Source organism: Penicillium hordei (assembly GCF_028827395.1).
Source record: "Penicillium hordei strain IBT 12815 chromosome Unknown utg000006l_segment0_segment0, whole genome shotgun sequence".
NCBI classification, from domain to species: Eukaryota; Fungi; Ascomycota; class Eurotiomycetes; order Eurotiales; family Aspergillaceae; genus Penicillium; species Penicillium hordei.
Window position 1 is genome coordinate 1,775,389 of NW_026623147.1, and position 27,188 is coordinate 1,802,576.

At 47.8% G+C, this 27,188-nt stretch overlaps 10 protein-coding genes across 10 annotated transcripts; 6 read left to right on the forward strand and 4 right to left on the reverse strand.

The window, feature by feature from the left end:
- Positions 1-2,485: 2,485 nt before the first annotated feature.
- pkhB (putative sensor histidine kinase/response regulator) lies at positions 2,486-8,128 on the reverse strand (the record flags this gene model as incomplete). Its single annotated transcript, XM_056902418.1, has 3 exons — positions 2,486-2,779; positions 2,837-2,950; positions 3,002-8,128. The coding sequence occupies 3 exons, from the start codon at positions 8,126-8,128 to the stop codon at positions 2,486-2,488; spliced, it is 5,535 nt and encodes a 1,844-aa protein (XP_056747705.1).
- Positions 8,129-9,905: 1,777 nt separating this feature from the next.
- Positions 9,906-10,820, reverse strand: N7537_011365 (J domain-containing protein; the record flags this gene model as incomplete). The annotated part of the gene is made up of 1 exon (XM_056902419.1): positions 9,906-10,820. One exon carries the CDS (start codon positions 10,818-10,820, stop codon positions 9,906-9,908), a length of 915 nt encoding a protein of 304 aa, XP_056747706.1.
- Positions 10,821-11,031: 211 nt separating this feature from the next.
- On the forward strand, positions 11,032-12,009 carry N7537_011366 (putative FHA domain protein SNIP1; the record flags this gene model as incomplete). Its single annotated transcript, XM_056902420.1, has 1 exon — positions 11,032-12,009. One exon carries the CDS (start codon positions 11,032-11,034, stop codon positions 12,007-12,009), a length of 978 nt encoding a protein of 325 aa, XP_056747707.1.
- A 199-nt stretch (positions 12,010-12,208) lies between these two features.
- On the reverse strand, positions 12,209-12,677 carry N7537_011367 (uncharacterized protein; the record flags this gene model as incomplete). The annotated part of the gene is made up of 2 exons (XM_056902421.1): positions 12,209-12,399; positions 12,485-12,677. 2 exons carry the CDS (start codon positions 12,675-12,677, stop codon positions 12,209-12,211), a joined length of 384 nt encoding a protein of 127 aa, XP_056747708.1.
- Positions 12,678-14,750: 2,073 nt separating this feature from the next.
- N7537_011368 (MDR family MFS transporter) lies at positions 14,751-16,578 on the forward strand (the record flags this gene model as incomplete). The annotated part of the gene is made up of 3 exons (XM_056902422.1): positions 14,751-14,943; positions 15,055-15,135; positions 15,203-16,578. The coding sequence occupies 3 exons, from the start codon at positions 14,751-14,753 to the stop codon at positions 16,576-16,578; spliced, it is 1,650 nt and encodes a 549-aa protein (XP_056747709.1).
- Positions 16,579-17,268: 690 nt separating this feature from the next.
- N7537_011369 (transcriptional regulator family TF) lies at positions 17,269-18,925 on the forward strand (the record flags this gene model as incomplete). The annotated part of the gene is made up of 3 exons (XM_056902423.1): positions 17,269-18,038; positions 18,106-18,323; positions 18,384-18,925. Coding segments are annotated over 3 exons (1,530 nt in total), but the record flags the coding sequence as incomplete, so codon positions are not given.
- An 85-nt stretch (positions 18,926-19,010) lies between these two features.
- Positions 19,011-20,224, reverse strand: N7537_011370 (isopenicillin N synthase family dioxygenase; the record flags this gene model as incomplete). The annotated part of the gene is made up of 3 exons (XM_056902424.1): positions 19,011-19,061; positions 19,123-19,769; positions 19,846-20,224. The coding sequence occupies 3 exons, from the start codon at positions 20,222-20,224 to the stop codon at positions 19,011-19,013; spliced, it is 1,077 nt and encodes a 358-aa protein (XP_056747711.1).
- A 520-nt stretch (positions 20,225-20,744) lies between these two features.
- On the forward strand, positions 20,745-22,732 carry N7537_011371 (nucleobase cation symporter-1 family protein; the record flags this gene model as incomplete). The annotated part of the gene is made up of 6 exons (XM_056902425.1): positions 20,745-21,184; positions 21,264-21,368; positions 21,421-21,796; positions 21,851-21,993; positions 22,050-22,120; positions 22,188-22,732. 6 exons carry the CDS (start codon positions 20,745-20,747, stop codon positions 22,730-22,732), a joined length of 1,680 nt encoding a protein of 559 aa, XP_056747712.1.
- Positions 22,733-23,499: 767 nt separating this feature from the next.
- Positions 23,500-24,048, forward strand: N7537_011372 (acetoacetate decarboxylase family protein; the record flags this gene model as incomplete). Its single annotated transcript, XM_056902426.1, has 1 exon — positions 23,500-24,048. One exon carries the CDS (start codon positions 23,500-23,502, stop codon positions 24,046-24,048), a length of 549 nt encoding a protein of 182 aa, XP_056747713.1.
- Positions 24,049-25,539: 1,491 nt separating this feature from the next.
- On the forward strand, positions 25,540-26,784 carry N7537_011373 (NADH:flavin oxidoreductase/NADH oxidase; the record flags this gene model as incomplete). The annotated part of the gene is made up of 1 exon (XM_056902427.1): positions 25,540-26,784. The coding sequence occupies one exon, from the start codon at positions 25,540-25,542 to the stop codon at positions 26,782-26,784; it is 1,245 nt and encodes a 414-aa protein (XP_056747714.1).
- Positions 26,785-27,188: the final 404 nt, after the last annotated feature.

A 27,188-nucleotide genomic window follows, 5' to 3' on the forward strand; every position in this document is an offset into this window, starting at 1 on the left:
ACTGTTCCCGAATCAGTGACCGCATGCTTCCTTTGCAAGGTTCCAACAAGAACCATCCCGGCAATATATGAGCAAAAAGGAAAGTTGTGCGACCAATGCGCAATAAGTCTAGATCGAATGGCAAGACGAAGAAGTCCAAAAAACACAAAGTGAACACTGATCCTTGTCCTCCTGTTCGTCTGTCTGGATGCGGCTGTTATTGCTGCACGAGACAGCCCCCCTTCTCGCACGAATTCAATAGCCATCAGATCCATTGACCGCAGAACAAAGAGAATTGCTGCATCGACAAGCGCTCTAGACGCCCATTAACGTGGGAAGAGAGCACGCAGCTGGCCCCCACTCTATGCAGATGGCCGATGACTTGCTTGACGATAGCTATGGGGCCTGTATGATAAAGGGAAGCCATCCGGTAAGCCCCGTCAGAAACACTATGAGAAAATGCTGTGCCGCCCACGACCCTTCATCATTGGTCCCAGATACTTGCTGACATGGACACCATGCAGGCCCAACTATGTTGTAGGGAAGAAAATGGGGACTGCAGGGCACATCCTCTGGTCCGGGTGTTCTAAACTGGATCAGGATCTGCCATGCTGATTCTAAGTCTCCTTCTCTCTCTTTTTTTTTTACCCGCTCGTTGATGCCTCACTGTGCCTAAACGCCTCTATGCCTTACAGCCTGACAACTCACGATATGCCCCGTCAACCCACACAAGGTTACCGAGGAACCCTGTGACACCACCCTCTTCCATACCCAATCTGTCATTGAGAACCGCAGGGATGCCATTCGTCTTGCTTTATGCTGAAAGTGGCTGAGCCCGATCTCTTATTCGACCAGGCTATAACATCGGGCAGCACGGCTACTAATGACGTGCAGTGCTCACTTCGGCTTGGAATGGGCCAAACATCTTTTTTTCCTTGAAATTCTTTCGCTCTTCGTCATAGTCTTTCCACCAACTCAGTCCTGATCCGCCCCTCCTTTTAACTCAGACTTCAGACTCAAAAGGCGTGTTGGTTTGATCCTTCCAATGTGAATACTCCGTGTAGGTACTATGCCAACAGAGTTTACTTGCATAGGTTACACCAGCCCGCTGTTTTGGCCCAAATATTGGAAAGGATTGTATTCTGTGCCTGCTTTCATTGACTATGGCGCTCAATTAATGTCTTTTTGTCTAGCGTTATCCGGGAAGTGTGTGTGAAGTGTTTTCAAGTTTGAATCGACCATGTTCACGACCTTTGCCTCATATACGTCGAATTCGAATTCGAATCCCAAATCCCCGGTCAAATCAATCCAAAATCAATCCAAATCCAACCCGTTTATTATTTTTCCAGCGCACAAGTGGGGGGTTGCGGGGATTTTCTACTTCCTTCACCGCCACATGCGCCATGGCCAACTCATTCGTTTTCCCTTTTGGGGAATTATCACTCTACTCCATAGTATAGGGTCTAGTTCATCTCGTATACTATTTCGGATTGGTTTAGTGGTCGACTTTACAGTGATTTATAACCCTACCCTCCCAAGGTCTTTACAATGTATGTACCTCTGGTGCCTAATGGCACCTTATTGGAGTATTTTCCAGCATCTTTTAATCATATTTTAAATGGTTTATATTAGTAGTCCGCATCAACCTCGACTACCACCATGCACACAGATAAAGAGGGTACTTGCCTGTGAGAAATCTTGGCTGCTTTAGCTCGTAGCAAGTGATGCAATTACGATATATATATATATGTCAACCTTGCAAACGCCCATAAGATAAAAGTACCCACAAGAAGCCCCAATATCTGGCATCATGTTCCATACACCGTCCAAACGCCAAAGCAGAAAGGATATTGAACCCCAGAAAAGAAAGAGAAAACAAAGGAAAGTGAAAGGAGTTGGATTATTAACAAATACAGATCCAGAAAATAGATAGGTGCCATGCGCTCATAATCTGGTATCACAAGAAAGTAAAGAAAGGCCAAAAAGAAACAAAAACAAGAGGGACTTCGCTTGCTTGGTAAACCCCAAATCAAGAGAGAATTAGAGCACTGACGCCACGATGCACAGGCTCGGAGGGCGGAGGGCGGAGGGCATCTGTACTCTTGAATGGGCAGAGTAGAGAGAACGACGGAAGAATAGATGCCCTCCTGACCCTGTGCAAATGCAAATATCGCAATGGAACTTCCACAATGGTGAGATCAGCCCTGAAATGTAAATGAGCACGCTGCATGCGTGTTTAGCCAGTTTCCAATGGCTCTCCTGCGCAATCCACCAAATCCAAAGAGACATTTCCGTAGAAAATGAATCACCAAAAAGTCACTTCGTGGTCCATCGTAAGAATATCAAATGCAATAACAGGAGAGGTGGGATACGGCTGGCTATATATGTGTATATATATATGTATATATATAAAAAGGAATATTAAAACAAAGACATGCTATCAAAGCAGCAAAGATGTAAGGGGTGGAGGTGGTGGCCAGGGCGGGTAAAGACCCGGGGGAAGTCCCTAGCGGCGAGTAGCCATGGTCTGTTGTTGTTCTGGGCTAAGACGGTCGCGCAGAAGCATGAGTGGGCGACCGGGCTCAAGAAGACCCATCATCATCTTGCCCAATTCATTGTGTTTGATCGGCTTGGTAACGTAGTCATTGAAACCTGCGCGGGCAGCGTTTTCAATTTGATCTGTCATTGCGTTTGCTGAAAGAGCCATAATTGGAATCTGTGGGTAATGGTTCTTTTGTTCCCAGTCACGGATATCTCTGCAGGTATCGTAACCATTCTTGATAGGCATCTGAATATCACACTACGAATCAACGCGGTTAGCTTTGCGGGGAAAGAAAGCGTGTACAGTAAAACTCACGATGATGAGAGAATAGTATCCCGGCTCTTTAGAGAGCACCATGTCAGTGCACTCCAGTCCATTGGATGCAGTCTCCGACATCAGCTTGATCTTGTCCAAATACTTCAACATGACCTATATATGAGTTAGCAATCAATTCGACGACGGTCCCATCAATAAACTTACATCTCGATTGGTTTCGTCATCCTCGACGAGCAGGATTCGATACCCCTTGTTGCCCAAAACTTCTTTGACCATCTTGGAGACGGTCTTGAAGTTGTTATTGATCTCGCGCGCCATGTCTTGGTTCCGATCTTTGCTCAGCTCACGCTTGCTCTTGGGATCAAATATACTTGAGAAAGCAGAAGGTTTGACAGGCTTTGGCACAATAAAAACCTGCTTTCCTGAAGCTGCTAGCTCTTTGACCCGTGAACTGATTTGACGCTTTTGGTAAAGGTCTGCAATTATGACGATGACGGGCGCGGGATCCAAGGCTGGGTCTGACATGTTTTGAATGACCTCCAAAATATCATCGGTTGGAAGATTCAAGACAAGATGTGTGCAAGGTTGGACATCGGAATCAGAGTGCATCGCATCTTTCCATTCATCAACATCAACTAACGTTGTGACTTTGAACGAAATCTCATGAGGGACGACCTGCTCAATGTGCTGCTTTGTGGCTTGCCGGGAGTTTTTGAGCGGACATAGGATTACGATGGAGAAAGGACCATGGACAGGCACAGATACTGGTCCTATTGGTGTACCTGGAGAGGCAGATGCTTGAGACGGAGGCGACACAACGCCGGCCGGTGTGTCGGGCTTTGTAACGGCAGGTTGGGTTGTTGGATTCGAGACTGCATCTGGCAGATTCCCCAAAGCGGCTGTCGGCTCCAATGGAGGCGGCAGGGGCACGGGGCCAATATCTGGGGTCGGGAGAGCAGAGGATGTAATTGACAACGAGGCAGAAAGGGTGGTATCAGAACTTTTGCCGGATGAGTCGGAGTTTCTGGGGGCTAGAGGAGGTGCTTGTTGATAAGAGGTTGTTCTGGATTTTGCCGGCCTTCTCGAAGCAGTTGAATTCTGGCGCATCAAGTTGGGCTGCTCAGAAGGGGAAGGTGGCGGAGGAGCATCGACCTTGACGTTAAAAGAAAACTTTGCTCCCTGGCCCTCTTTGCTACTGGGAGTGAGCTTGCCACCATGCATTTCGACAAGTTGCTTCGACAGGAAAAGCCCCAGGCCGCTACCTGCATGTTGCTGTGTCCCATTTTCTCCGAGCTGACTAAATCTTTGCATCAGTCGTTCCGCGTCCTGAGAGCTGAACCCTTTTCCGGTGTCCACGACCTCGAAGTTCATGAATGCCTGGGTGTCGTTAGGATTTGCAGATGGATCCCGATACATGTCACAGCAGATGTGGATTTCACCCTGGGCAGTGAATTTGACTGCATTTCCGAGAAGGTTGATCAGGACTTGACGAATTCGGAACCGATCTCCAATCACCATCGATGGCAAGTCTTCGCCTATAAGATAGTTGATTTCGAGACCCTTATCGATCGCTCGTGAGGCGACGGTGTCGATTACATCCTCGATCATTGATCGGATGTGGAACCAGGATTTGACCATTGACATCTTGCCAGCTTCGACGCGGGAAACATCAAGGATATTGTCAACTAACTCGCGAAGATTGGTGGAGCTATTTTGGATGGTGTCCAGCATTCGCCTCTGGTCACTATCAAGCTGCGTATCCAGGATGAACGGAATAGTACCAAGAATGCCATTGAGCGGGGTTCGGATCTCGTGTGACATGTTGCTGAAAAACTTTGTCTTAGACTCCATTTGGTGATTTAACTGCTGCATGGCCTTGTTGAGTTCTCTTTCGAGGTTTTTGCGGTCGTTGATGTCGGTACATGTTCCGTACCAGGAGGCTTCCTCGCTCCCGAAACTGCTGGTCTTGACACGTACTACACGAACCAAATGCCACCGGAAATCGCCACCCCGAGAACGAAGGCGGATCTCGGTGGAATAGAATACACGGCCATTCTCATCTTGCTGCAAAGAAGCAATGCCACGTCTCACAAGTTCATCAAGAGCTGATCCGACCATGAACTCACAAGGCCCGCTATCACTTTGGTCCGCGTTCTGAGATGTTTTGTTGAGGGACAGTTCACCGCACTTTTCGAGATCATCAGGATGAACATGTTTAGCGAAGCCAAGGTCGTGTGCTTCCTCGAGGGGTTGACCGGTGTACAGATTCCACTGCTCATTGACGAATATCAATCCCCGGTTCTCCGTTGCCTCAAACACAACCTGTGGGATCGAGTTGGAGAATGCACGATACTTTGCATCAATAGCAAACTTTTCCCTTTCTTGAATTGCCTCAAGCTCAGCAATATGCTGCTCATGAATGTCAAGAAAAGAGCCAATCCAGTAAAGTACCTCTCCTGTTGATGATAACAGCGGATTGGCCCGGAAAATGAACCAGCGATATGCCGATTCATCATTGAATCTTCGGACTCGCACTCTTTCCGTAAATTGTGCACCTGTGCGCAAGGCATTGGCCCATTTGATATGCACATGCTCACTCTCGCTGCTATGAATATTCTGCCAAGGATCTCGAAATTTTTGTTCCTGGTGCTGACTTCTTCTGTAAGCATCGAACTTGGAATTGGTCCAAATCACTTCGCCACTCTGAGGTTTTGCCAGGAAGAGATGCAATGGGATCGAGTTAAGCATCAGCTGGGCTATCGTGTCGGTGAATGGGCGCGGGAGCTCCCGCTGCAGCTGGGCATACAACGAGTTTGTAGAGGCTTGACGTGATGATTGCTGGGTTGGTGAAATGACATTGGGCGGCCTGGTGTCTTGCAGTGGTGATGCGACGTAAAAAGGTTGATCTTGTAGGTTGTTGTCATCATTCGTGGTTGATTTCCAGGCCACCTTGTCAGGAGAAATTGGCGTCGATGAGTCGATGTTGGTGGTCTTCGACTTGAGGAGCCGTGGTCTGCTTTGAGATGCATTGTCTCGGGCGTTTTTATTTTGAGGGACATTGAAGTAGCTGTCAGCAGCTTCTCCGCCCGATCGTGAAGCCACTCCGGGAGATTGGTTTGCGGACCCGAATCCAATGTGCCCAAGATCAAACCCAGGAGTCCCCATAGCAGAAACAGCAGGACTGAACTTTACAGACGAACGATCACTAGGGCTAGTGATGCTCGTGTGTGCGGACATCGAGTTGTTGTTGTCGCCAACGGAGTAGCTGACGTGACCACTTAGTCCCGCAACAAGCTCTAACTCACTGCTTGCATCCGAGAAAGTGCCCCCGAGACCCAAAAGATGACCATAACGGGGAGGTTCCATCTTGGATGAGAGTTGTCTTTCAAGCTGGCTATATCGCTGAGCCAAACAGAAAGAAGTTGTCAAATGCGGCATCAGAAATGAAAGTGATTGCCTGAGGTTAGGAGGATATGGAACGATTGTACACAACATCGACACAACGGCAACAGGGAATCTCAATGTCGATGAGGAATCCCAGTTAGAGTGACCACCATGTAAGAGAGGAATGTGGATAACGGTCTTGGACTGATCGACCCCAATGGCCTCTAGTGGAAGATTAGTAGAGTAGTCGTGTGAAGGAGGATGCTTGGAGAAAGCCTCTTCATCGACTGAATGGCTTGTGAAGAACGGATTCTGCTCTGCATGTGTGCGAGGAGCGGGCGAAGGAGCAGGGGACTGAGACCACGGAGACTGTGGTATCTGCTCGTATTCATCGTACTGTTTCCATCCACTGACACCGAGACCTTGCTGCATCGGTACACTCCCGAAACCCTTGTCACCAGGACCATCGACATCAGGAGTAATTTGAACCATCTCATTCGGACTGTCGGCGGACTCGGTCCAACGCTGTGGATGTTGCGCGCTCTCTGTATATTCACGTGTTAAGATGGTGGGACGGGTACGCCCAAATAACCTGACCACACCCGTGCGTTTGATGAGAGGGTCTAGCTCTACCTCCAATGGTCTAGGTATGGGGAAGACAGCCTGCCGCATACTGCCGAGGAGACTGTCGATTGTATCGTGTCTGGCTTCGGGGTTCTCTCCCATCAAATGATCTGTGCTTGGCGGGTTTGGGGAAGCGATTTGTACGTGCTTTTTCTCGGATTTGACATTTATCTTCGAAACTTGTGGTTGGTTGGGATCGTGGGGGGTGTGGCCTTTGTTTTTATCAAACCCAGCGAATGAGTGCCGAGATAATAAAGATGGCCGGGAAGATCCAGGCATTTTAGCCTGCTGGAACACAGTCTCGGTTTTCTGTTGCGTGACATTTTTGCGTGACTGAGGTGTCTCCATTGATGGTCTCTCCTCCATATGACGTGCTTTAAGTTCATGCAACGATGTATCAACGTTCTGGTTAAAAATTGCTTTTTGTCCCCAAGGTACGTTCTCCAAATCAGTCACGTCTCCAGGGACAGCGAGTGACACCCGCTCGGCCCCGTAATGCGTTTGCAATATATCAATGAGGTTAGACCACCACGCTTCGAGTCCCGAATCCGCATTCAGCTGAAGTGTCAGATCATACAAATCGGGACTGACAAAATTCGGATCTTCCTGGATTTGGTTATGATGAGCGGGCAGAAATGGTGGACGCGTTTCCGAAGCTTTTGGTTCTGGTAAAGTTTGGGAGATTGGTGTTGGAGATTGAGATTTCTCAGATGGGAGCTTCAGTCTAAATGGTCCCCCACGCGCTGTTGGTTCAATCGCCATTTTGGTTGATTTGTTCTGGATGTGGGGAATATGTGGGAAGGGATACGACGGCGTATGTGCTGGTTTGCGATCGGAAGGTGTCTCTGCCTGAACACCTTTGATTGTGCCTGCTGAACCTGCCGAGCCTGCGGAGGTATGCACGATGGGGGCTGGAGCCTCCGTTGAGGTATTGGACGAAGTATTGGACAAACGTCTCTTTCTTGGGGTATCATTTGAGAGGGCGGAGACAGGTTGACTCTGGGACGAGGCTGGTTGAGTTTGCTGCATCTGTTGGTATACGAGGAGATCTTCCATCTGCTTTCGAAGTTCTTTGAGGGTATGCGAACTCCGTCCTTGATCCTCCTGTCGCTCGGCCTCCGATCGTGCGTCCTCGGTGATGGGTGTTAGACCAACAACCTTCTCTGTAGAGTCACCGCGCGATAACCGAGATGGCTGGAGAGATGACCTCTCAAGAGCGTCTACCCTATCCGCAAGTTCATCCACCAATTTTTGAGATTGGTGACCATGTGGGGGTCGATGGCCAGGCGATCTGGGCGGCTGTATATGATGGGATTGGGGCATTGTAGGTGGAAGTGTTTCTGTTGGCGAAGGGAATGGAGGACTCCTCCTACTATGGACATCCCCCATTCTCGCACCTCCGCGAGTGGAGGGAAAGGGTATAAAAGGATATCAATAGTCGTGGGTGAGGTATGGGATGGAACGATGTGAGGCGTTTATGGCTTGACCTAGGGCGCAAACGGGGGAGGTCAGATGTTGGCGGGTGGGGTGGTTAAGGAAACCAAGGAAAAGAAAAACAGATTATGCCAAGGTTAGAATATGAGGTGAGAGTTTGATTTAGAATCATAAGAGATGAAGTTGAAAACGAATAAGGTTAAGGCGGTGTACCCAAGGGGGGGAAACCGATATATTGAGGTGTTCGAGAGAGAGAGTGAGAACTTAGGGACACAGACTGTACCAGGCCCATTGCTTGGATCGATATGGGAGTGGATGGGAGTGGATGAAGGAAGGAAAAAGTGGACTGGGGGCGTGATGCACCTGGGGGGGGTTATGACGTAGGAAAATAAAAACTTGGCTTTTTTTTATATATATAACATATATACGGTTATTACTTTATATTATTACAGGGTATTAATTATATAGACTATTATATAGATACGTTAATAGTATTCAATATTTGACCATTATAATCACTTTATTCTTTTTTTTCTCATAATTATCTATCTATGTAACCGACCTGTTCCCCTTTGAAAACTAAAAAAAGAAATTATTGTGACGTAGCACTATATTCTCGCCTAGGTGTACCTGGGTTACCTGGATTACCTGCACTCGGGGCTGCGGTGAACATAATATGTAATGACGATGTTCGTCCAAATCCAAATCTCACCCTGTTATACCGGGAAAAGTGTTCACTTATGAAATATATTCATGAGATATGCACAGCATATGTATCCACAGGGCACATGACCATATGTATATTGGTATCCGCCATCTACAATTACATACCAAAAAGCGACTCGTGGCACGTCTGGATCGAAGGAGAAGTTCTCCATGCGGTCTAGACCAGAGAATCCAAACCCCCTATCCCCCCCTTGTTCAGCCTCAGATTTACGGGGAATGGGGTATTGTAGCGGCCAAATGCATTGTCACACTTGCAGATGCCTAACCCCCCCCCCCCCTGGGAACAAGGGGATCGACCCGCCGACGTCAACGGGGCTCTTGTGGCGCCAAATTCGCTCGATGCGGGAATATCGACGGTCAAAGCCCCCGTTTTCCGCCGGAAAATTTAACTGTGAAATGGACAATCTGGGGCAACACTTTATACTTTATTTAATTTAACAATATATATTGTTAGCTTTATATCGCAGGTGAGCAACAGCCGAGATTCTCCTGTCGTCATTTGGCATAATATACACATTCCAACCTCACTTGGCTGGCTCCCTTATATGCAGTCTAGGATATGCAGTCTAGGCTCTCTAGCTACATATGCAGTTATCCCTTATTCTTCTTCGAGCTTCGGGTGGTGCTATGCCTAGTTCCATATGGTTAACTATAGACCCTGACTGAATGAGATATCTGATCAACGTATATATGATATGTTGTTTCCATTGCTCCATTGGTAAATCCCAAAGCAGCTATTATTACACCCAAAAATAATTTGAAGTTAAGATTCATTGAAATGTACTTTACCTATCAGTCTAGGAATATGTCCAACGTTACCTAGGTACAACCCCCAAGCAATCGCAGGTGAGTCTCCAGGACCACAACCAAGTGCTTGTGAAATTACAGCAACACATAAAAACACCAAAACGCCATGCAATCATATGCTCATCCTACAGGACTAGGGGAGCTCTGAAGGTCCCGACTTCAAGTCCACTGACTGTGCAGGCTCTCGGCTATCTTTGCCAACCTGGGAGGACTCATTCAAACCGCGCCGAGGATTCAACTCCCTTTCATATACCGGTTGTTCGTGGTCCTTCACACCCGAACCTGTGGGGTCTCTCCGAATAAGAAAGCCCTGCACACGCGCATCGTTTGAATCCATCTGTTTGACGGTGCTATCTCTGCGACCTTGTAGGACGCGCGCTGACTTCTCATTGACCTCACGTAGTCGGTCAGTGACGCCATTGTTCATCTGCCCAATCCAGGATGCTTGGAGGGCGCCCGCAAACAACACCAAGAGGATTACAAGCCGAGAGAAGGTGCGTTGGTCAACAACATGCTGCTGCGGCCCTTGATGGCGGTTATGCCAGTCCTCCCAGTCTTCCCATGTGGCATTTGAGTAGATATTCGGTCCATGCGAGTCGGGTTTTATTGTTGTATCTAGTACCGTGTGGGTCCAGCCAGTGCCATTTCGGTCATAGGCGGCTCGTTTGATCGGATCGGAAAGGATGTCATGTGCGTCAACCACAATCCGGTAGCGCTGCAATCGAGTTTCAGCGGTTAATTGATGGAACAGAGGATGGTCTTTGATAGGTCGGTCGGGGTGGTAGATCTTAACGAGGTCATAGTAGTTTCTTTTCGAGTACGTTGCGCTGCGGGGTAGATTCAAGACATCATAAGGGGTGAAAGATGGATTGCTGGGCCATGAGTAGTTCTGATGTGGGAACTCTGCTGCAGTGGCATATCTCCTATTTTTGTATGGTGTCTGCGGTCCATAGCTTAGAGAGATGTTGAAACGAGAAAGCGGGAAGACCACGGTCGAATCCAAAAGTCGCAGGCTTTTGCCATGAAAAATATTGATTTTCTTAAACATTGTCACATGGCGTTACTTCAGAGAGCACGGTTAAAATATCTGTTGTGCTCTTGTCTTAAAGTTATTCCAAGAGAGAGTAAGGTGGTGCTCTCGTCCTTCGGAACGGCGGGCTTCGGGGATGGTCACGTGTATGGGGAGCTATGATCCAAAGATCTCCAACATTTTGATCTTTACGTTTCCCTTTCCCCGCAGTCCCATTTTAACAGCAACAATGGCTGGGTCCATCGACGACTACCCGGAACGCCGTCGGCGCTCCGTGAACTCACCCTCGGATCGGACCCACGAACGCAAACGACGAGATGCGCCCCAAGATGACCACTATTCGAGCTTAAGACGACGCGATGAAGACCGCCGGAGCTCTCGCCGGGACAGCTCTCGACGGAGATCATCCCGCAGTCCAGCTGAAAGGACCAGCGGCCGAAGTGATCGTGATCGACCTCGCCGCGAGCGCAGAGAGCGCTCAACAAGCTCAGCGAGAGAAGACCGCCGCAGACACAGACACCGCAGCCATCGACACCGTGATACCCGCCACGAAGATGAAGGACGGCCATCTCGGAGACATCGTGCTACGCAATCACGCTCTCGCTCGCCACAGAAATCACGCAGCCCTCCACCACGAGCATTAGAACGACGCGGCCCCCTCCCCTCGCAGAACGATGCATTCACCGATGTGGCGCACCCTTCAGATGCACCGGTGCCAGAAAAGCAGAAGCCAAATTTCAACGCTACTGGCAGACTCGCAGCTGAAAGCAATACAATTCAAGTCCAGGGCGGTGCGGAAATAGTTTTGAAATACCATGAGCCTCCAGAGGCGCGCAAGCCGCCCTCCAAGGAAGCCTGGCGCATGTATGTGTTTAAAGGGCAAGACTTGCTGGAAACGGTTGAATTGAGTGAACGGAGTTGCTGGCTGGTCGGTCGCGAGCGAATGGTGGTCGACTTCCCACTCGACCATCCCAGCTGCTCGAAGCAACATGCAGTGCTACAATTCCGATTTGTTGAAAAGCGCAATGAATATGGCGATCGCATCGGCAAGGTCAAACCTTATCTTATTGATCTTGAAAGTGCAAATGGATCGAGCGTTAATGGAGAGACCATCCCCGGTGGTCGCTACGTGGAAGTCATGGACAAGGACGTAATTCGCTTCGGCCTGAGTTCGCGCGAATACGTCCTCATGCTGCCTCCCAGCTGAAGAGTGAAACTTTCAACTTTGAAGCTTTGAAGCATTGAAGCGCTACGGGCTACACCAACTTTGATGAACGGAATATAGAAAGAATATTACAATTCGGATCACAAGTGATGCAAGCTTAACCCGGTTAGGCAAGATCGAAGCCTTTAATCAATGCGGCGCTTGGCCTCCTCGGCCTTCCTTTTCACCTGGCCCATCGCGCCTACTTTGTCTTCTGCTTAGCTTCACCCAGTGCTTCTTCTGCCTTGCCTTTGCCCTTGCCTGCATACTCGGCCGCCTCACCCTTCGCCTTTCCTGCGTACTCGGATGCCTCGCCCTTTACCTCTGCCCCCTTTTCCCTTGCTTGCTTGGCCCCGGAGCCAACGGCATCCTTAATCTTGTTGGCGGCTTTCTCTGTTGGCAAAGTCATGTTAGCACCAGTCTCTGCACATTGAATCAAAGTTATGTATAGGTCTATGGGATCCCATTGAAGACATACCACCGGTATTGATGCCCTTGACTGCTGCATCAGATACAGTCCGGTCCGCTTTCTTTAATGTCTCCTTTGTCGCATCCACAGGTCCCTTGTTGCATTGGGCTGTAGCTGAGATGGAGCGAACTGCCTGGAAGCCAGGTGCAGTTTGTACCGCCACTCGGGTTCTCAGGAGAGGAGCGAATCGTGATGCGGACATGGTTTTGGATATGATTGATGTATGTAGTAGTGTGGTAGAAGATTCCGATAGCTTGGGTGAATTGAATATAAGGGATGAAATATTTTATAGATTCCCCCAGGTTAATACCGAGTAGCTTGTTTAAATAGGTTGGAGCTTCAAATGTCGCCGTAGCATACTTGATTTCTACTTGGCCGCCCCAGCTGTTAAGTTGGTTTTGACGTCATGAGTATGTAGCTCATCTCTTACGTCGATTGACAGTCAGTCTTGGCCTGATTTTCAAGGGTACTTTCCCAATCAGGTTATTCTGTTTGGTCGGTCACGGGACTTATACATGTCTAAATCCGGTTTCGAGTATGTCATTTTTGGGGTCATTTGTTTTCTGGATAGATGCTGAGAGATGCGGGTGACAGCGGCCAACAAGTATAGGTGAAGCTCCAGTTATTACCAGCAACAAGCAGATGGCTAAAAAAGAAAAGAAAATCAAATCAAATAAAACAAAACAAAAACAAAGACTGTAGATATTTGTGACATATCGTTTCATACTATATCAAGTACAACTTGCTAACTGCTCTAAAATTAAGAAAAAGAAGAATATCAGCGAGGTTAAAGAGGTATTATATTCATCACCATAACCTTCAGAAACCCCCAAAATTATATTCAAGAGACAGATATCTGTGTAATAGCTAGTTTTCAGTAAAACACAGGCCCAATATAGGATAGGACTGGCCCAAAAGATATTCCGTGCTAGGCGCTAGCTAGACACAGTGGGAATTTCTATTTCTAGATCACACTTCCCTTGTACCTTACTCGAACGGATCTCCAAACATATTATCCGGAGACATATAACCATATGAGTGTGATGTGATGATTAGGTAGAAGGGGGTAGGACCCTGAACTCAGACTTTGAGATACTCCGAAATATATGACCGAATGACTGTATCCCAAAACCAGGGCCGGCCCGCCTTTACTGTTAAACTCTCGATGCATGGGTCTCGTCACTAGAAGTGTGTCTGGGTAAAATACTTGGGATTGTGCTTCCATGTACCAGGATCTCGATCGGGATATTGTGCGATCAAAAATTGCACTCTAACGTTGTCTTAAGTCCAGGGCAAACCCAACTTGGCTATGGTTCGGAGTCTCATGATACTACGAAACATTATATAGACATGTTCCAACACTCACATATGACAGTTGAATCCAAGCAAGGCATTATATCTCAATAATTTAATGATAAGAATATTACGTTAGAACTAATTTGTCGCAATATATAGGGAAAATCTAATTTAAAGAAGTGTTCGAGGTCTCATCATAAGTGATCCACGCTAACAGTCGCCTGCAACAAAAGTCAGACTTGAATTACATCGACGTCAGACTCAACTTGCTTTGTCCTACCCAACCAAATGTGCAAGTATACACCGCAGTGCGACCCTGAGATCTAAGCTGTTGGCAAATCTTTGACCAACAAGTGAAAGATACCAAAATGATATCCAGAATGGCAACTTCTCTGGCTTAGCACATGTCTACAGGTGACGAAAACCGACCATATATAAATGAATCAATTCGGTATAATTATATTGAAAATACAAGAATCCCAAAAGGCTCGTACATTACTCGTAGATAGCATTTAGATAGAACTTAGTACAGTGTTTATAGACATATGTTAAAATAATAGTCGGTCTCATAAGCCTCCGTCCTCAGACCTTGATATTGACAATTGAGATGATTGACTACAAACTGCTAACTAGTTATCCGTAGATGTAATTAGTAAATGCTCTAAGCCGAATACAAAGATCCAATTTACCTTCCAATAGGGGAAAAATCAACTTTCAAATGTTGTTTTTCTCAGTTTGGAACGTTGGAAGGTTCCGGACCTCATGTCAGCGATGCCTTGAGCCCTGGGGGTACCTACCCTACGCCCTGAAAGATATTTTTTTTTCTCTTCCCTCTTCTCTTTCCATCTCTTCCTCTCTTCATCTCTTCCAACGCATCAAGACAACGCGTCCTGTGTTGTTGTTTGCATTTTTTCCGCACTCTGATCCCAGTTGATACGTTTCTACTGCCTTTGACCTTCATTGTACAAAGTTACTCAAAATGGAGTCTACAGCAAACTCCAGTCACGTTAACCTTCCTAACCAAGAGGGGGAGAACACGCTGGTCGGCGATGTTTCCCGTGAGCTGGAAAACGTAGTCCAAGCTGCAAAGGCTGAGCACCCAGCAGGCACCAAGCCTGAGGGCACTGAGTACGCAAAGGGTCTCAAATTGGCTTTGATTACACTGGCGTTGTGTTTGGGAGTTTTTCTAGTCTCTCTTGGCATGTTTATCCTTATCTCTTAAACCTTACAAGGTTAGAGGTTAACTGCAGGGCCTAGCTAACACACATTCCCTTACGCTGCAGACAACAGCATCATTGCTACGGCAATTCCAAAGATCACAGACCAATTCCACAGCCTTGACGATGTCGGCTGGTATGGAAGTGGTACGATGAACCACGAGGCAAATTATGCGATGGACGTGAACTGATCATTTTCTTTACTTTTTTTCAGCATACCTTCTCACCACGGCTTCGCTCCAGCTAATTTTCGGAAAATTTTACGCCTTTTTCAATATCAAATGGACCTTCCTCACCGCTATCGGAGTGTTTGAGCTAGGCAGTCTGATCTGCGGCGTGGCTAACAGCAGCCTGACACTTATTATGGGCCGTGCCGTTGCGGGAATTGGATCTGCGGGTATTTTCTCGGGCTCGCTCATCATTGTCGCCCACGCAATCCCACTGCCGAAGCGCCCATTGTACAACGGCATTATCAGTAGCATGTACGGCATTTCATCCGTGGCTGGGCCTCTGCTTGGTGGGCTTTTCACCGACAAAGTGTCATGGCGCTGGTGTTTTTACATCAATCTTCCTATCGGGGCTGTCACCATTTTCGTGATTGCAATCTTTTTCCCTGCCCCCAACCACCATAACAAGGAAACGACATGGGCTGAGCGCATTAAGAAGTTCGACCCCGTGGGTACAACCCTCTTCCTCCCTGCCATTATTTGCTTGTTGCTAGCTCTGCAGTGGGGTGGCACCATCTATGCCTGGAATAGCTGGCGCATCATTGTGTTGTTTTGCTTCTTTGCTGTTCTCACTGTCTTGTTTTTAGTAGTCCAGTACACCCAGAAAGAGAATGCTACACTGCCACGACACATTCTCTCTCGTCGTACTGTCTGGTCTGCTGCTCTTTACAGTTTCTGCATCGGCGCCGCCTTCCTATCCTCTATCTACTTCTTACCCATGTGGTTCCAGGCCGTGAAAAACGCCAGTCCCGTCAGCTCGGGTATAATGAACCTGCCAATGTTGATTTCCATGGTTGTCACCTCCCTCATGGCTGGAATTATCATCACCTATATCGGTTACTATACACCCTTCATGATTCTCGGCTCAATCCTTCTCGCCATCGGATACGGTCTCATGAGCATGTTCCACACAGACACGTCCAAAGGTGTCTGGATCGGCTACCAGATAATTGCTGGCACCGGTGCAGGTTCCGGTATGCAGCAACCTCTGATCGGTGTTCAAGTTGTCCTTCCTCTTGCTGATCTACCCACTGGCACGGCTATGATCGTCTTCGCCCAGACTCTTGGCGGTGCTCTCTTTGTTTCTATTGGGAACAATGTTTTCAGAAACAAGCTTGTTGAGTATCTCGCTAAATACGCCCCCAAAGTGGATACGGCTTTGATCCTCAAGGCCGGAGCCACTGGCCTCCAAAGTGTTGTTGACGAAGCTGACCTACCCGGAGTCCTCCATGCTTACAATGACGCACTTACCCAGACCTTTCTTGTCGGTGCAGCTATGGCTTCTATCAGCATGATTGGCGCTCTGTTTGTGGAGTGGAAAAGTGTTAAGGGAAAGCAGCTTGCGCCGGGAGGAGCCGCATGATTTTCCATAGGGAACTTCTCCATTCCAAGGTGGGAAGCTTTAGTCCTATGTGAGGGCCCCAAATTCTTCAAATGAAAACAAAAAACCTGCTCAATGGCATGTACGTATCAGACGAATTTAACAAGTTATTCCACTGTTCCGTTAGATATAACTCATCGTATTGCACTATCAAATCCCAACTTTGCTTATCGGCCAGTGATAACCCTAAACTGCCACCCGTGGACCTCGGGACCTGACCAGCCTGGGCGGCTAACCCAATACGTCTTAGCGTCCTGTTAACCCCAGATAAGCAGCGGAGAACATCGAGTTTCAGGTTGACTTCACAATATCTTATGATCCCATGGGACATTCCACTCTATGAAATGCCGACCAAGCGACGGATTTTGTCCTGCCAGCCGTGTCGGCGCTTGAAGACACGATGCGAAGTTCTCCCGGGTTCGAGGCAATGTGCTCGGTGCATCTCCTTAAGGTCGGTGGCCCAATAGAATCACATCATTTACGAGGATTGATGGGGGGTTAATCGGACAACGAATAGGCTTGAATGCTCTCTTCCATCCACATCTGCTATCACTAGCCCGGATTCAGGGTCTAGGACTCCTGACCAGCGTCTTGGGTGCCATTGTGCAAACCGGTATTTCTAATTCCACTTGTATAGACCGACGCTCCGATTACTAACCGATAAGCACCAGACTTGATGCCATCGAAGCTTCACTCGCTGAGATGAAAGAATTACTGAAATCTCACCTTCTCGGCAATGACCGGTCACTGACAAGAGACCCTACCAATGAAATGCATGGAACGGGCAGTAATTTACTTCCGAGAAAAGATATCAATGATAGCAAAGCCACTATGCACGTCCCCTCAGAGACAGACATATCGGCAACCACCGACATCCAGCCAGCACCAATCACAGTGGTCCGCCACGTTGGGAGTCTAATCACGGAGCCCGTAACAACCGGGGAGAACGACTCGCTCCGTGGAAATATGACCGAGATGGGCTTGGACTCGGACAGTTTCGCCAGCGTTTTCCAGCACGGTTTTGAGCAGATAGCATCATGGTACCCATTTCCGAATGAGACCCTGACGGATCTCAAAGAGAACCATCCGCTGCTCTTTGCCGTGTGTCTTCTGGCAGGAATCCGAGCAACGGCCGGACTAAACCGCACTAACTTGCACATAACCCTTCATACGTTGGTCAAGACCCACTTGGGCATGAAGACTTTAGATACGCCCATTGATATCTCTACCATACACGCCATGCTTATCTTCAGTGCCTGGAGTTTTGGGCCTCTCGTGCCAGGTGGTAGGTATATTGATAGCTGGCTGATGAGCAGCACAACGATCACCCACTGCATGCTTAGTTTTCCTCTATCTGAGCTTGTGTCGCTCGTGGGCTTATACGATGAAACAAATCGGAACATGTGCCGGATGTGGATTCAGGCGTCACTGGTACATCTGAAGTACGTACTCTGCAAAGTTACAATGGTAAACTCCTAGAATGGGAATCAAAGCTGACTAGATTTCAAGATATGCAATTGGCACCGGTCGGCCATCAGTGGTTTCATGCGACCGTCTTCATAAGTGGACAGAGATTGTGAAGTACCCCGGGTTTGAAACATTCGATCACATCATTGCCGCAGAGCTCAAGCTATATATTCACCTGTACGAAGCCATCTATCACACCGTCAGTTCAGTGCCTGAGGCCTGGGAGAATGTCAACAGATGGGGGCGCAAATATCTTGGAGGTGAGCATGCTAATTTAAGCGTGCTGGTATGCTATTTTCCATACTGACTTCCAAACACAGAAGGCAACAATATACTAAGATGGGCGCACTCTTGCGCATCCCTAATTTTATCTCGCTGGGAACTGGCAAAGCAGAGCCAATCCACGTCTCCGAATGTGCTGATGCGCAACGAGCGTATCAACGAGCTGACCGAAACGGTTATTCGTTATGCTCAGCGGGTACTGAGAGAGATTTTCGTCCTCTGCACCGCTGAGACTCCGTTTGTTAGACCGACATACGACTACCTGCTCACAGCATATGCGGGCGTCACTCTAGCAGAGTACTGCGCGAGTATATCGGATGTGCATGCAACATATACGCTGATGGAAGATGTTCGGACGCAGGCTAGGATTCCCAAGAGCATTGAGGGAGTATTTAGTTGGGCAACGAATGTTGTGCAGAAGAAGGCAAAGGATGTTTTGGATTCGAAGGTGGCAGTAATTCCAGATGACACATTTTATTCATATCCAGGCTCGGTCGCAGACTGGGCGCCGTTTCGGTTTATTGATTCGATGCCCGCTTCTGATTGGGGCGGGATGAATGGTTCTATGCAGCACTTTTGAAATCTATACAAGGCGCGTTGTTTATTATTTCACTGTAGTTTGAATTGGAATACATATCTCTCCGAATAAACAATAAACCTTAGCTTCAATCAGAAATTGGCTTTCCGTGTGAGAGTTCAAGTCGGTTGCGATGCCACTGGACGTGAAGGTTAGCTACGCCCCGTACCGAACAAGGTTAAATGGGGGATAAGACATACCTTTCCACAAGAGATAGGCTCATAAAGCGCAGGATGAGTCTCATCAATACACGAAGGCACAACTTTACAAACCGAATCTGGATTGAAGCCCAGGAAGAAAGGCATCGAGTACCTGGAGGTAGACTGACGATTATAAACCCTATGCACGGTGGACTTGAACTTATTATTCGAAAGGCGCTGCAGGAAGTCGCCAATGTTAACCACCAGCGTACCAGCTATAGGCCGAGCATCGAGCCACTCGTCACTAGCAGACAGCACCTGCAAACCGCCTGACATATCCTGCCACAGAAGAGTGACGCACTGGATATCGGTATGCGAGCCAATGCCGACATCGACATCCCCATTGTTTTCTTCGACCGCATCGGCTGGTGTAGCTGGATAGTGTACGTAAAGCCCATCTGCGCCGGGGCTAGTGGTCACCGCGTCAAAGTAGTCTTCCGGCATTTCCAGAGCGAGCGCAAAGATACGGATCATCTTGCGCGCAAGCGTGAGACGGCGCTGATAGAATTCAATTGTCGTTTCGTGGAATCCAGGGAGATGACTTGTTGTCTCCCATGCAAAGTCATTGTCGCCGGACAGCTTGTCCGGCTCGGAGACAGTTGGATCATTCTTGGGGTTGTAGCGCAGAGAGAATGTCTCCTTGCGATCTGAGAACCTTGGTCAGTCATTGACAATACGACGAGGATATGTATGCCAAGGTGGGAGTGAGAAGGAGGTGGTTACCCCTTGTTTCTGTTTTGTTGACTTGGGTAGTTCCCAACCCATGCCATCCATCAGCGTTCTTTTGAATCTTGCTTGATGCTAGCTGTTTCTTTTCGATGGGCTGGTCGAAGAAAGCTTTTGCTTGCGATAAGGCATTCTGAATGAGCTCTTCTGAGATCCCATGATTTTTGATATAGAAGAAACCCGTGCTCTCGGCCGCTGCTCTGACTTTGGACGCGAGCGATTTTCTTGCTTCTAGATCCTTGTCGATAGAAGCAAGATCTATGATCGGAATCTCATCCTCCGTTGGCGGCCGCGGAGGAGCAGTGGATACCCGGCGGAATTCTGGACCGCTAAGTGTCAGGAGTTCGACTTGAGTATATTCGAGCAGGGTTGTCATGATTAGTTCGATAGATGGCCAATACCAACTCGAGGGCGCTCGTGAATTTATCCACGGTTCTTCTCCCCGCAATATGCTCGAAAGATCGAAGGGTCAAATCCACCGATAACCGTCGGAGAGCGCGTTGCGACGGCAATCGCCGGGCTAATCTCCATACGCCCACATGCAAATGTGGTTGGTTGAAATGATAAGCTGAGATAGGCCGTTACATTTGTTACTTCGGCTTTTTAATTCTCGTGAGGAGATAGCATCGTCGGCGCCCTCTCTGGATAATGAAGGGGGTTTTGCAAGCTGCCAGTGGACAGTTACGGGTGACTCCTTATCAGTCCATTGGTCACTCCAAATTGTCAAATAGCCCTAAAAAGCACGATATATCCTGCACGTACTTCTCCGCCATCTTCTCCCCCTTTATTCAAGTTTCAGGGTTCGCCACTAAGATCAGCGCTCGAATTCGACCATCTTTTATCTTTTTACCCTTTTCTCCACCCTCTATCCACCCCCACCCAATACAACCTCAATTATGTCCAAACTATCTCGACTGCATGAGCTCCTAATAGTGAAAAGAACCCAACGAGATGGCGTTGATCGCCCCGTTGACATGCTTGACAATGACTCTATCCGACCGACACCAGTAAAGGATCGAACATGGTCCCAACTCACCTACATGATGTTCTGGTTCTCTGCGACTGCGAATGTCAGCAATCTGTACACAGCTTCCACGGGGATGTCCATGGGATTGACCATGTGGGAAGCAATCGGATGCTCCTTCGGCGGTCAGATTCTTGCTGGTGCCTTGATGGCTGTGAACGGGCGTGCTGGCGCCATGTATCGCATCCCGTTCCCTGTTCTTTGCCGCTCCAGCTTTGGGCATTGGGGAGCACTGTGGCCGACTTTTAATCGCGCCGCCATGTCAATTGTATGGAATGGTGTCAATTCCGTTCAGGGAGGGCAATGTTTATAGTAAGCTTTTGACATGATCTCGTTTATTTCCACCCGTGAGCGAAGCGCGGAAAGTGTGGTTATTGACCTTCGTTTGTAGTGTCTTCCTACACGCTATATTCCCTTCTATTGAAAAAATCCCGGATAAGATGGGATCTAAGTCGGCTTTGACTTCAGCACAAATGATGTGTTTCTTCATCTATTGGTACAGTGCCTAGTATCTCAATGCTTGATCTATGGTTAACCCGTCTCGACAGGCTTATCAATTGCGCATTCTTAGTGGTGCCTGTGCCAAAGATGAAGTCTTTGGTCTATGTCAAAGTTGTGGTCTACTTTGGTGCAGCCTTTGCTATGCTGGGATGGACTGTGTCTCTCGCAGGTGGCTCTTTGAAGACAATCAATGCTCCTTCAGAGGTCAAGGGCACCGAGAAAAGTTATCTTATTTTCAAGTTCCTCTTCCTGGGACTCGCAAGTTGCGGAACCTTTATCTCCAACGCGTCCGATCTCCAGCGATATGCTACAAAGCCCAATGACGTCCTCATTGGCCAGTTTGTCAGCTTCCCCCTGTCGAACTTCCTGGTTGCCATTTTGGGAAATCTTATCGCATCGGCTAGCAAAGCCATCTTTGGAGAGGTTTGTTGTATCAAAAGCATTGTTTAAAAACCTTGGACTGACAAATTTCCCTAGCTTATCTGGAACCCGCTGAACTTCTTGGACAAATTGATGGAAGGAGAGCGATACACCTCTGGCAACCGCGCGGCCTGTGCCTTCATTTCCCTAGCATTCGTTTACTCGACTGTCTTCTCTGCTATTTTCGAGAACTCTATCCCGTAAGAATCAAATCCCCTTCTGCCACATTTCTATGTCAAATACTAACCACCCTCAGTGCTGGAAACGACATTGCAGCCCTTTTACCAAAATACATTTCAATCAAACGAGGATTTTTTATTTGTGCCGGTAAGAACAGAAGAAAATAACTGGAATAATTTCACTTGCCTCAATACACAACTAACAAAACCAACAGTCCTCTCCTATGCAATCTGCCCCTGGTATCTCCTCGCATCAGCCTCAATCTTCATCACATTCCTCTCCTCCTACCAGATCTTCCTATCAGCGATTACCGGCATTCTCATCTGCGATTACTATCTTATTCGCCGAGGGCTGCTTAACATCCCAGCCCTGTACGTCTCACAACCAAGCCCGTACCGGTACTTCCATGGATTCAACCCGCGCGCCTTCTTGGCCTACGTTATCGCTATTGCGCCGAACTTTTACGGGTTTCTCCACCAGATGGGTGTCAAGGCCCCTTTAGGTATCCAGCGATTTTACTTTATCGCTTACCCTACTGGTCTGATTATTGCGTTTGTTGTTTATTACTTGTCATGTTTGGCTTTCGCCCCGGCTGATATGAAGGGCGCATCTGGATGGATGGAGCCCAAGGACTTTGTGGAGGATAATGATGCTTCTGGGAGTGATGGATATACCATTAATGCCGTTGAGCCCGGTTATGCAGAGAAGGGGGCTGTTGCGGTTACTACAGCAGCTCGTGGCGAAAAGGGTTCGTTTTAACGAGATTGTCTATGAAATTTTCCGGTGCTTAGATTGCAGCAGGAAGCATGATTAATACTTTTGAGCTATAGCTTAATGTCTACGACCGGAGCCCATATACACAGAATCTGAGATGTTTTATTTTTATCTATACATTTCGTTTATTCTTTTAAGTGATTATGTGCACTAAATTGAATAGCTTCTCTAATTAAGAAGAGAGCGAGGCTCTACGGCAGGTTTCACCGTCATTTAGAGTCCTCTTTCTTGTGTAGTCTTTTTACCTAGCTGGGAGAAACTCACGATTCCACACCATTGCTATGTTGATACGCTTCTAAGTCCGTCCATACTGTCACAGCTTATCTTATCATTATATAGAAACCCTCGCATGATCGGCGGCAGGAGAGTTTACCATGTAGGTAGAGTTCACCCCCGGGGGCCTGGCGCCCCGGCACACCAAACATCTATAAAATTTGGACGAATAGTAGGTAATCCTTTGCCGTTCGTAATAAACCAATAACACTCAAGTCCCTGTCACACTTTGTACAACCCTTAACCTTGGAAGAGACCTCGGGATGCTAAGCCTATCAGCATTAGAGTTTGTTGTGGGGCCAGTATCCATGGCTCTATTTCCCCACAACATAGAGTATCCTCGGTACAGCGTAGACTGCATAGCGCCAAACTGATGAGACATCACCCTTATCAAGATTGCTTACCGGGTTACTTCTGCGAGCATTCACCATTTGGTTCTAGACGTGCTCGAGCTGGAAAACGAACCATTGGTCAACGCTATGCTGGTCGACTATGGCATAGGCACCCTCGGCACCTGCAAGGAGTATGTTCACTCTGTCGAAGTGACTTACAAAGGCAAAGTGTTCGACTACTGTCTCTCTGTGATACTGGACAATGAATCCGCCGTCGTCTGCGGCCGTGAACAATGGGGCTCCCCGAAACGTTTCGGGCACGTTTTTATCAACATGCACACCGGGTCCCACATAATACAGGGCCATGCCGAGAGACCGCTAGGACAGAAACTTGTCAATTTCAATTTTGCGCCCTCGCGTCTCCTCCCTGCTGTGTCAAAGACCATCTCGGCATCAAATCTTCGCGTCATCCCCTCGCCGCTGGCAAATCATCCGCCATCGGTCAAGGAACTAGTGCCCGCCACCATTGACTTTGAAGCAAAAGAGGTCTGGTTTGGGACCGGGTCTCTCTCTTTTCCCGAACCCTCCGCGTTCGATCCTCTACATGAACTCGAAATTCTCCACTACGAGTCATCTGTGATGATCCGTGGAGCGACGTGTGTGCTCAACCACCCTACTGAGGTGTTTCGGTTGTAAATAATGGTTGGTTAGTCAGTGCATAAAGGTCTTATCTACAACTGCTGGGCGCGCTTTGGCTTTGATATGTTGTTGACTTCCCACTATTGTTTTCGTCACTAAGAACCTTTAATGGCCCTTTAGTGTTTATAGAACTCTGATATAATTCCATTTCTAAAGGCAGAAGTTCCTTTTCTACGCAATAAGCTTGACTATGTGTCATTCTCTCGCGAAGCCTCCTTGTTCGAGAAATCACGCACTGCAACGTATGAGCATTCCAGCAAATAGATCAAAACTCAAAAATAACATGTAAATATTGGATTGAAGGTTTCGCAAAGGTATGCTTTACAGTATGAAAATGAATTGTAGAATTGAAACCATATTTATAACTTTCCTTTTACCCCTGTATATTCATATACATCCTCGTTATAGAATATACATTTGTAATGGATTCGTAAAGAGAGAACCGAAAGGAAGAAGCTAAAGGAGCGGTGACCACGTTGAATACTTCATTCTCCCATATTCCATCGACTGAAGGCAGCCTGCGTTGAAATACCATCACGCGATGCAACATGCTGCAATTCGTATGGAGGAATAGATGATAGAGGGGTCAAACTGCATTAATGCCGCTAATTTCAATTTTGTTGGAGATGCTGTCCTTGAAACGTAGCCTATTGTTGCGGCATGGCCGTCAACCTCATGGGGATCCTATTTGGGTACTATGTCGGCACTTCTATATCTAAATTAGAGGGATGTGCCATATATTCTACTTTTAAAGCATCTGGAACTCCATGCAATGGCCCTTTTAACCTCCCAGCCTTGTCAAGAGCCTCGTCACGCTCTCTCGTGTGCTGGAGACCATTGACATGCCAGCTGCCACTTGTACAAGGCACGCTTATCAAGTCCTTCAGCGACTTGTATTTATCGATATCCAACCGCAAACGGGCCGGAGTGGCCTCTAGCACTGAGAATTAAGCTTCCTTGCTTATATGTTGTAGTCTTTCACGGCATCCTGGTGCTTGTAATTGAAATTAGTTGTTGATTTTCAATTTCTTCATGACGAGGATAACATTACCCCCACTTAAAGGGCATAGGTGGCGGAGTATGTGGCGCAATCACACGAGTTCAGCTCGTATTGCGGCCCGGGGACCATCTGATGAGACACAATGATAAACGAATTCTGATTGGATTCAATGTCTCCTATGCTCCGACTCGGAATTTGCAGAGATGCATGTTGTTCGCTTGGCGTTGGGACCGGTGGAGTTGGCTTTCTTCACACCCAATAATGTATCCGTACCCGTATCTAAATCTGATAAATCTGATAGATCGAATGAATCGGATAGATCTGATGAATTTGATGGATCTGATGCATGTTGCTGCAGAATTTGAGGTTCGTAGTCATCGCACTAATAATAATACCCCATCGATGTTGAATTCATATCACTCAAAAGACTCAATCCGGGTTTTGCTCTCCAGTGCCTATTCAAATTTACGGTCAAACGCTGCCACACCATGACGAAAATAATCGACAACTTTGCCGCCAAGGGCATCTCCTATTACACACCAGCGCAAAATCCCCCGGCAGGCACGCAATTAGAGGGATCAACCAAGCTGTTCACCCCTCTTACCATCCGCGGTCTGACGCTTCCAAACCGTCTGTTCCTTGCTCCTCTTTGCCAGTACTCTGCCAATCCCAACGATGGCAAGGTCACCGATTGGCATCTGACACACATGGGCGGAATTCTCCAGCGCGGCCCAGGATTGGCAATTATGGAATCCACAGCCGTGCAGAAAGTGGGCCGTACCACGCCTCAGGATCTTGGTCTATACGAAGATGGTCAGATTGAACCGTTGAAGCGGATCACCGAGTTTGCCCACAGCCAGAGTCAGAAGATCGCTATTCAATTATCTCACGCCGGTCGAAAGGCTAGTGGCGTTGCTCCCTGGTTGAGCCTCAACGCTATGGCTGCTAAGGAAATCGGCGGGTGGGATGGGATCGTTGCACCGTCAGCAATCCCCTTTGAGAAAGGGGTCAACTCCGTTCCTAAGGCCCTTACCTTGGAGGATATCAAGGTCTTGATCAAAGATTTTGCCGTGGCTGCGGGAAGGGCTGTAAAGGCTAACTTTGATGCTATTGAGATTCACTCCGCTTACGGGTATCTATTGCATCAGTTCCTAAGCCCTGTTAGCAACAAAAGAACGGATCGGTATGGAGGTAGTTTCGAGAACAGGATCAGACTACTGCTGGAAATTTCTGAGGCAATTCGTGCTACCATCCCGGAAACAATGCCTCTATTGGTTCGAATTAGTGGGACTGATTGGTTCGAGTTCAGCGATAACGATGAATTGAAGGAAGCCTTCCCCGAGAGCTGGACGGTTGCTCAATCGGTTCAGCTCGCCCCATTGTTAGCTGAACGTGGGGTTGATCTATTGGATGTCAGCTCAGGTGGCATCCACCCTAAGTCCGTCAGTGCTATCAAACCGGGGCCGGCCTACCAAATGCATTTGGCCCAAGAAGTCAAGAAAGCCGTGGGTGACAAGCTATTGATAACGGCTGGTGGTGGGATTAAAACAGGGCCTCTGGCCGAGGAGGTGGTGCAAACTGGCATTGATGCAGTGCAGATTGGGCGCTGGTTCCAGCAGAACCCTGGCTTGGTTCATGCCTTTGCTGATGAGCTAGGGGTGAAGGTGAGGATGGCCACGCAAATCGATTGGAGCTTCGGAGGGGGTGGAAAGGGGACAAACAAGAGCTATTAAACAATTGGTACAAAATGACCTGTTTTGTGAAAGGTCGGTCATTTTTACCTCGCTTTTCTTCTGAGATAATAGGATCATACATTCATATGTAAAGAGTAAAGAGAAAACGATTTGATGATGGGACCGGAAGGGGAAGAGTAAAGGAGTTGGATGTATTCTCGTAAACGTTTGACCTTAACTTGCGTACATCGGTATCCTAGTGCGGATATTAATGGCGGATTGAAGCTCGCTCTCTTTGCAGTAAAGGTAAGTCCAAGTTTCAACTGAATAAATGTTGACAAATTTCCCCAACAAAAACACATATCTTTGCGCGAATCTAATTCTTGAAATTGCACCACAACGCCGCGGGCTACAGCCTTCAATTTAGTTGCAAGTTAATTGTAACTTCTGGCTCCATCTTTTGG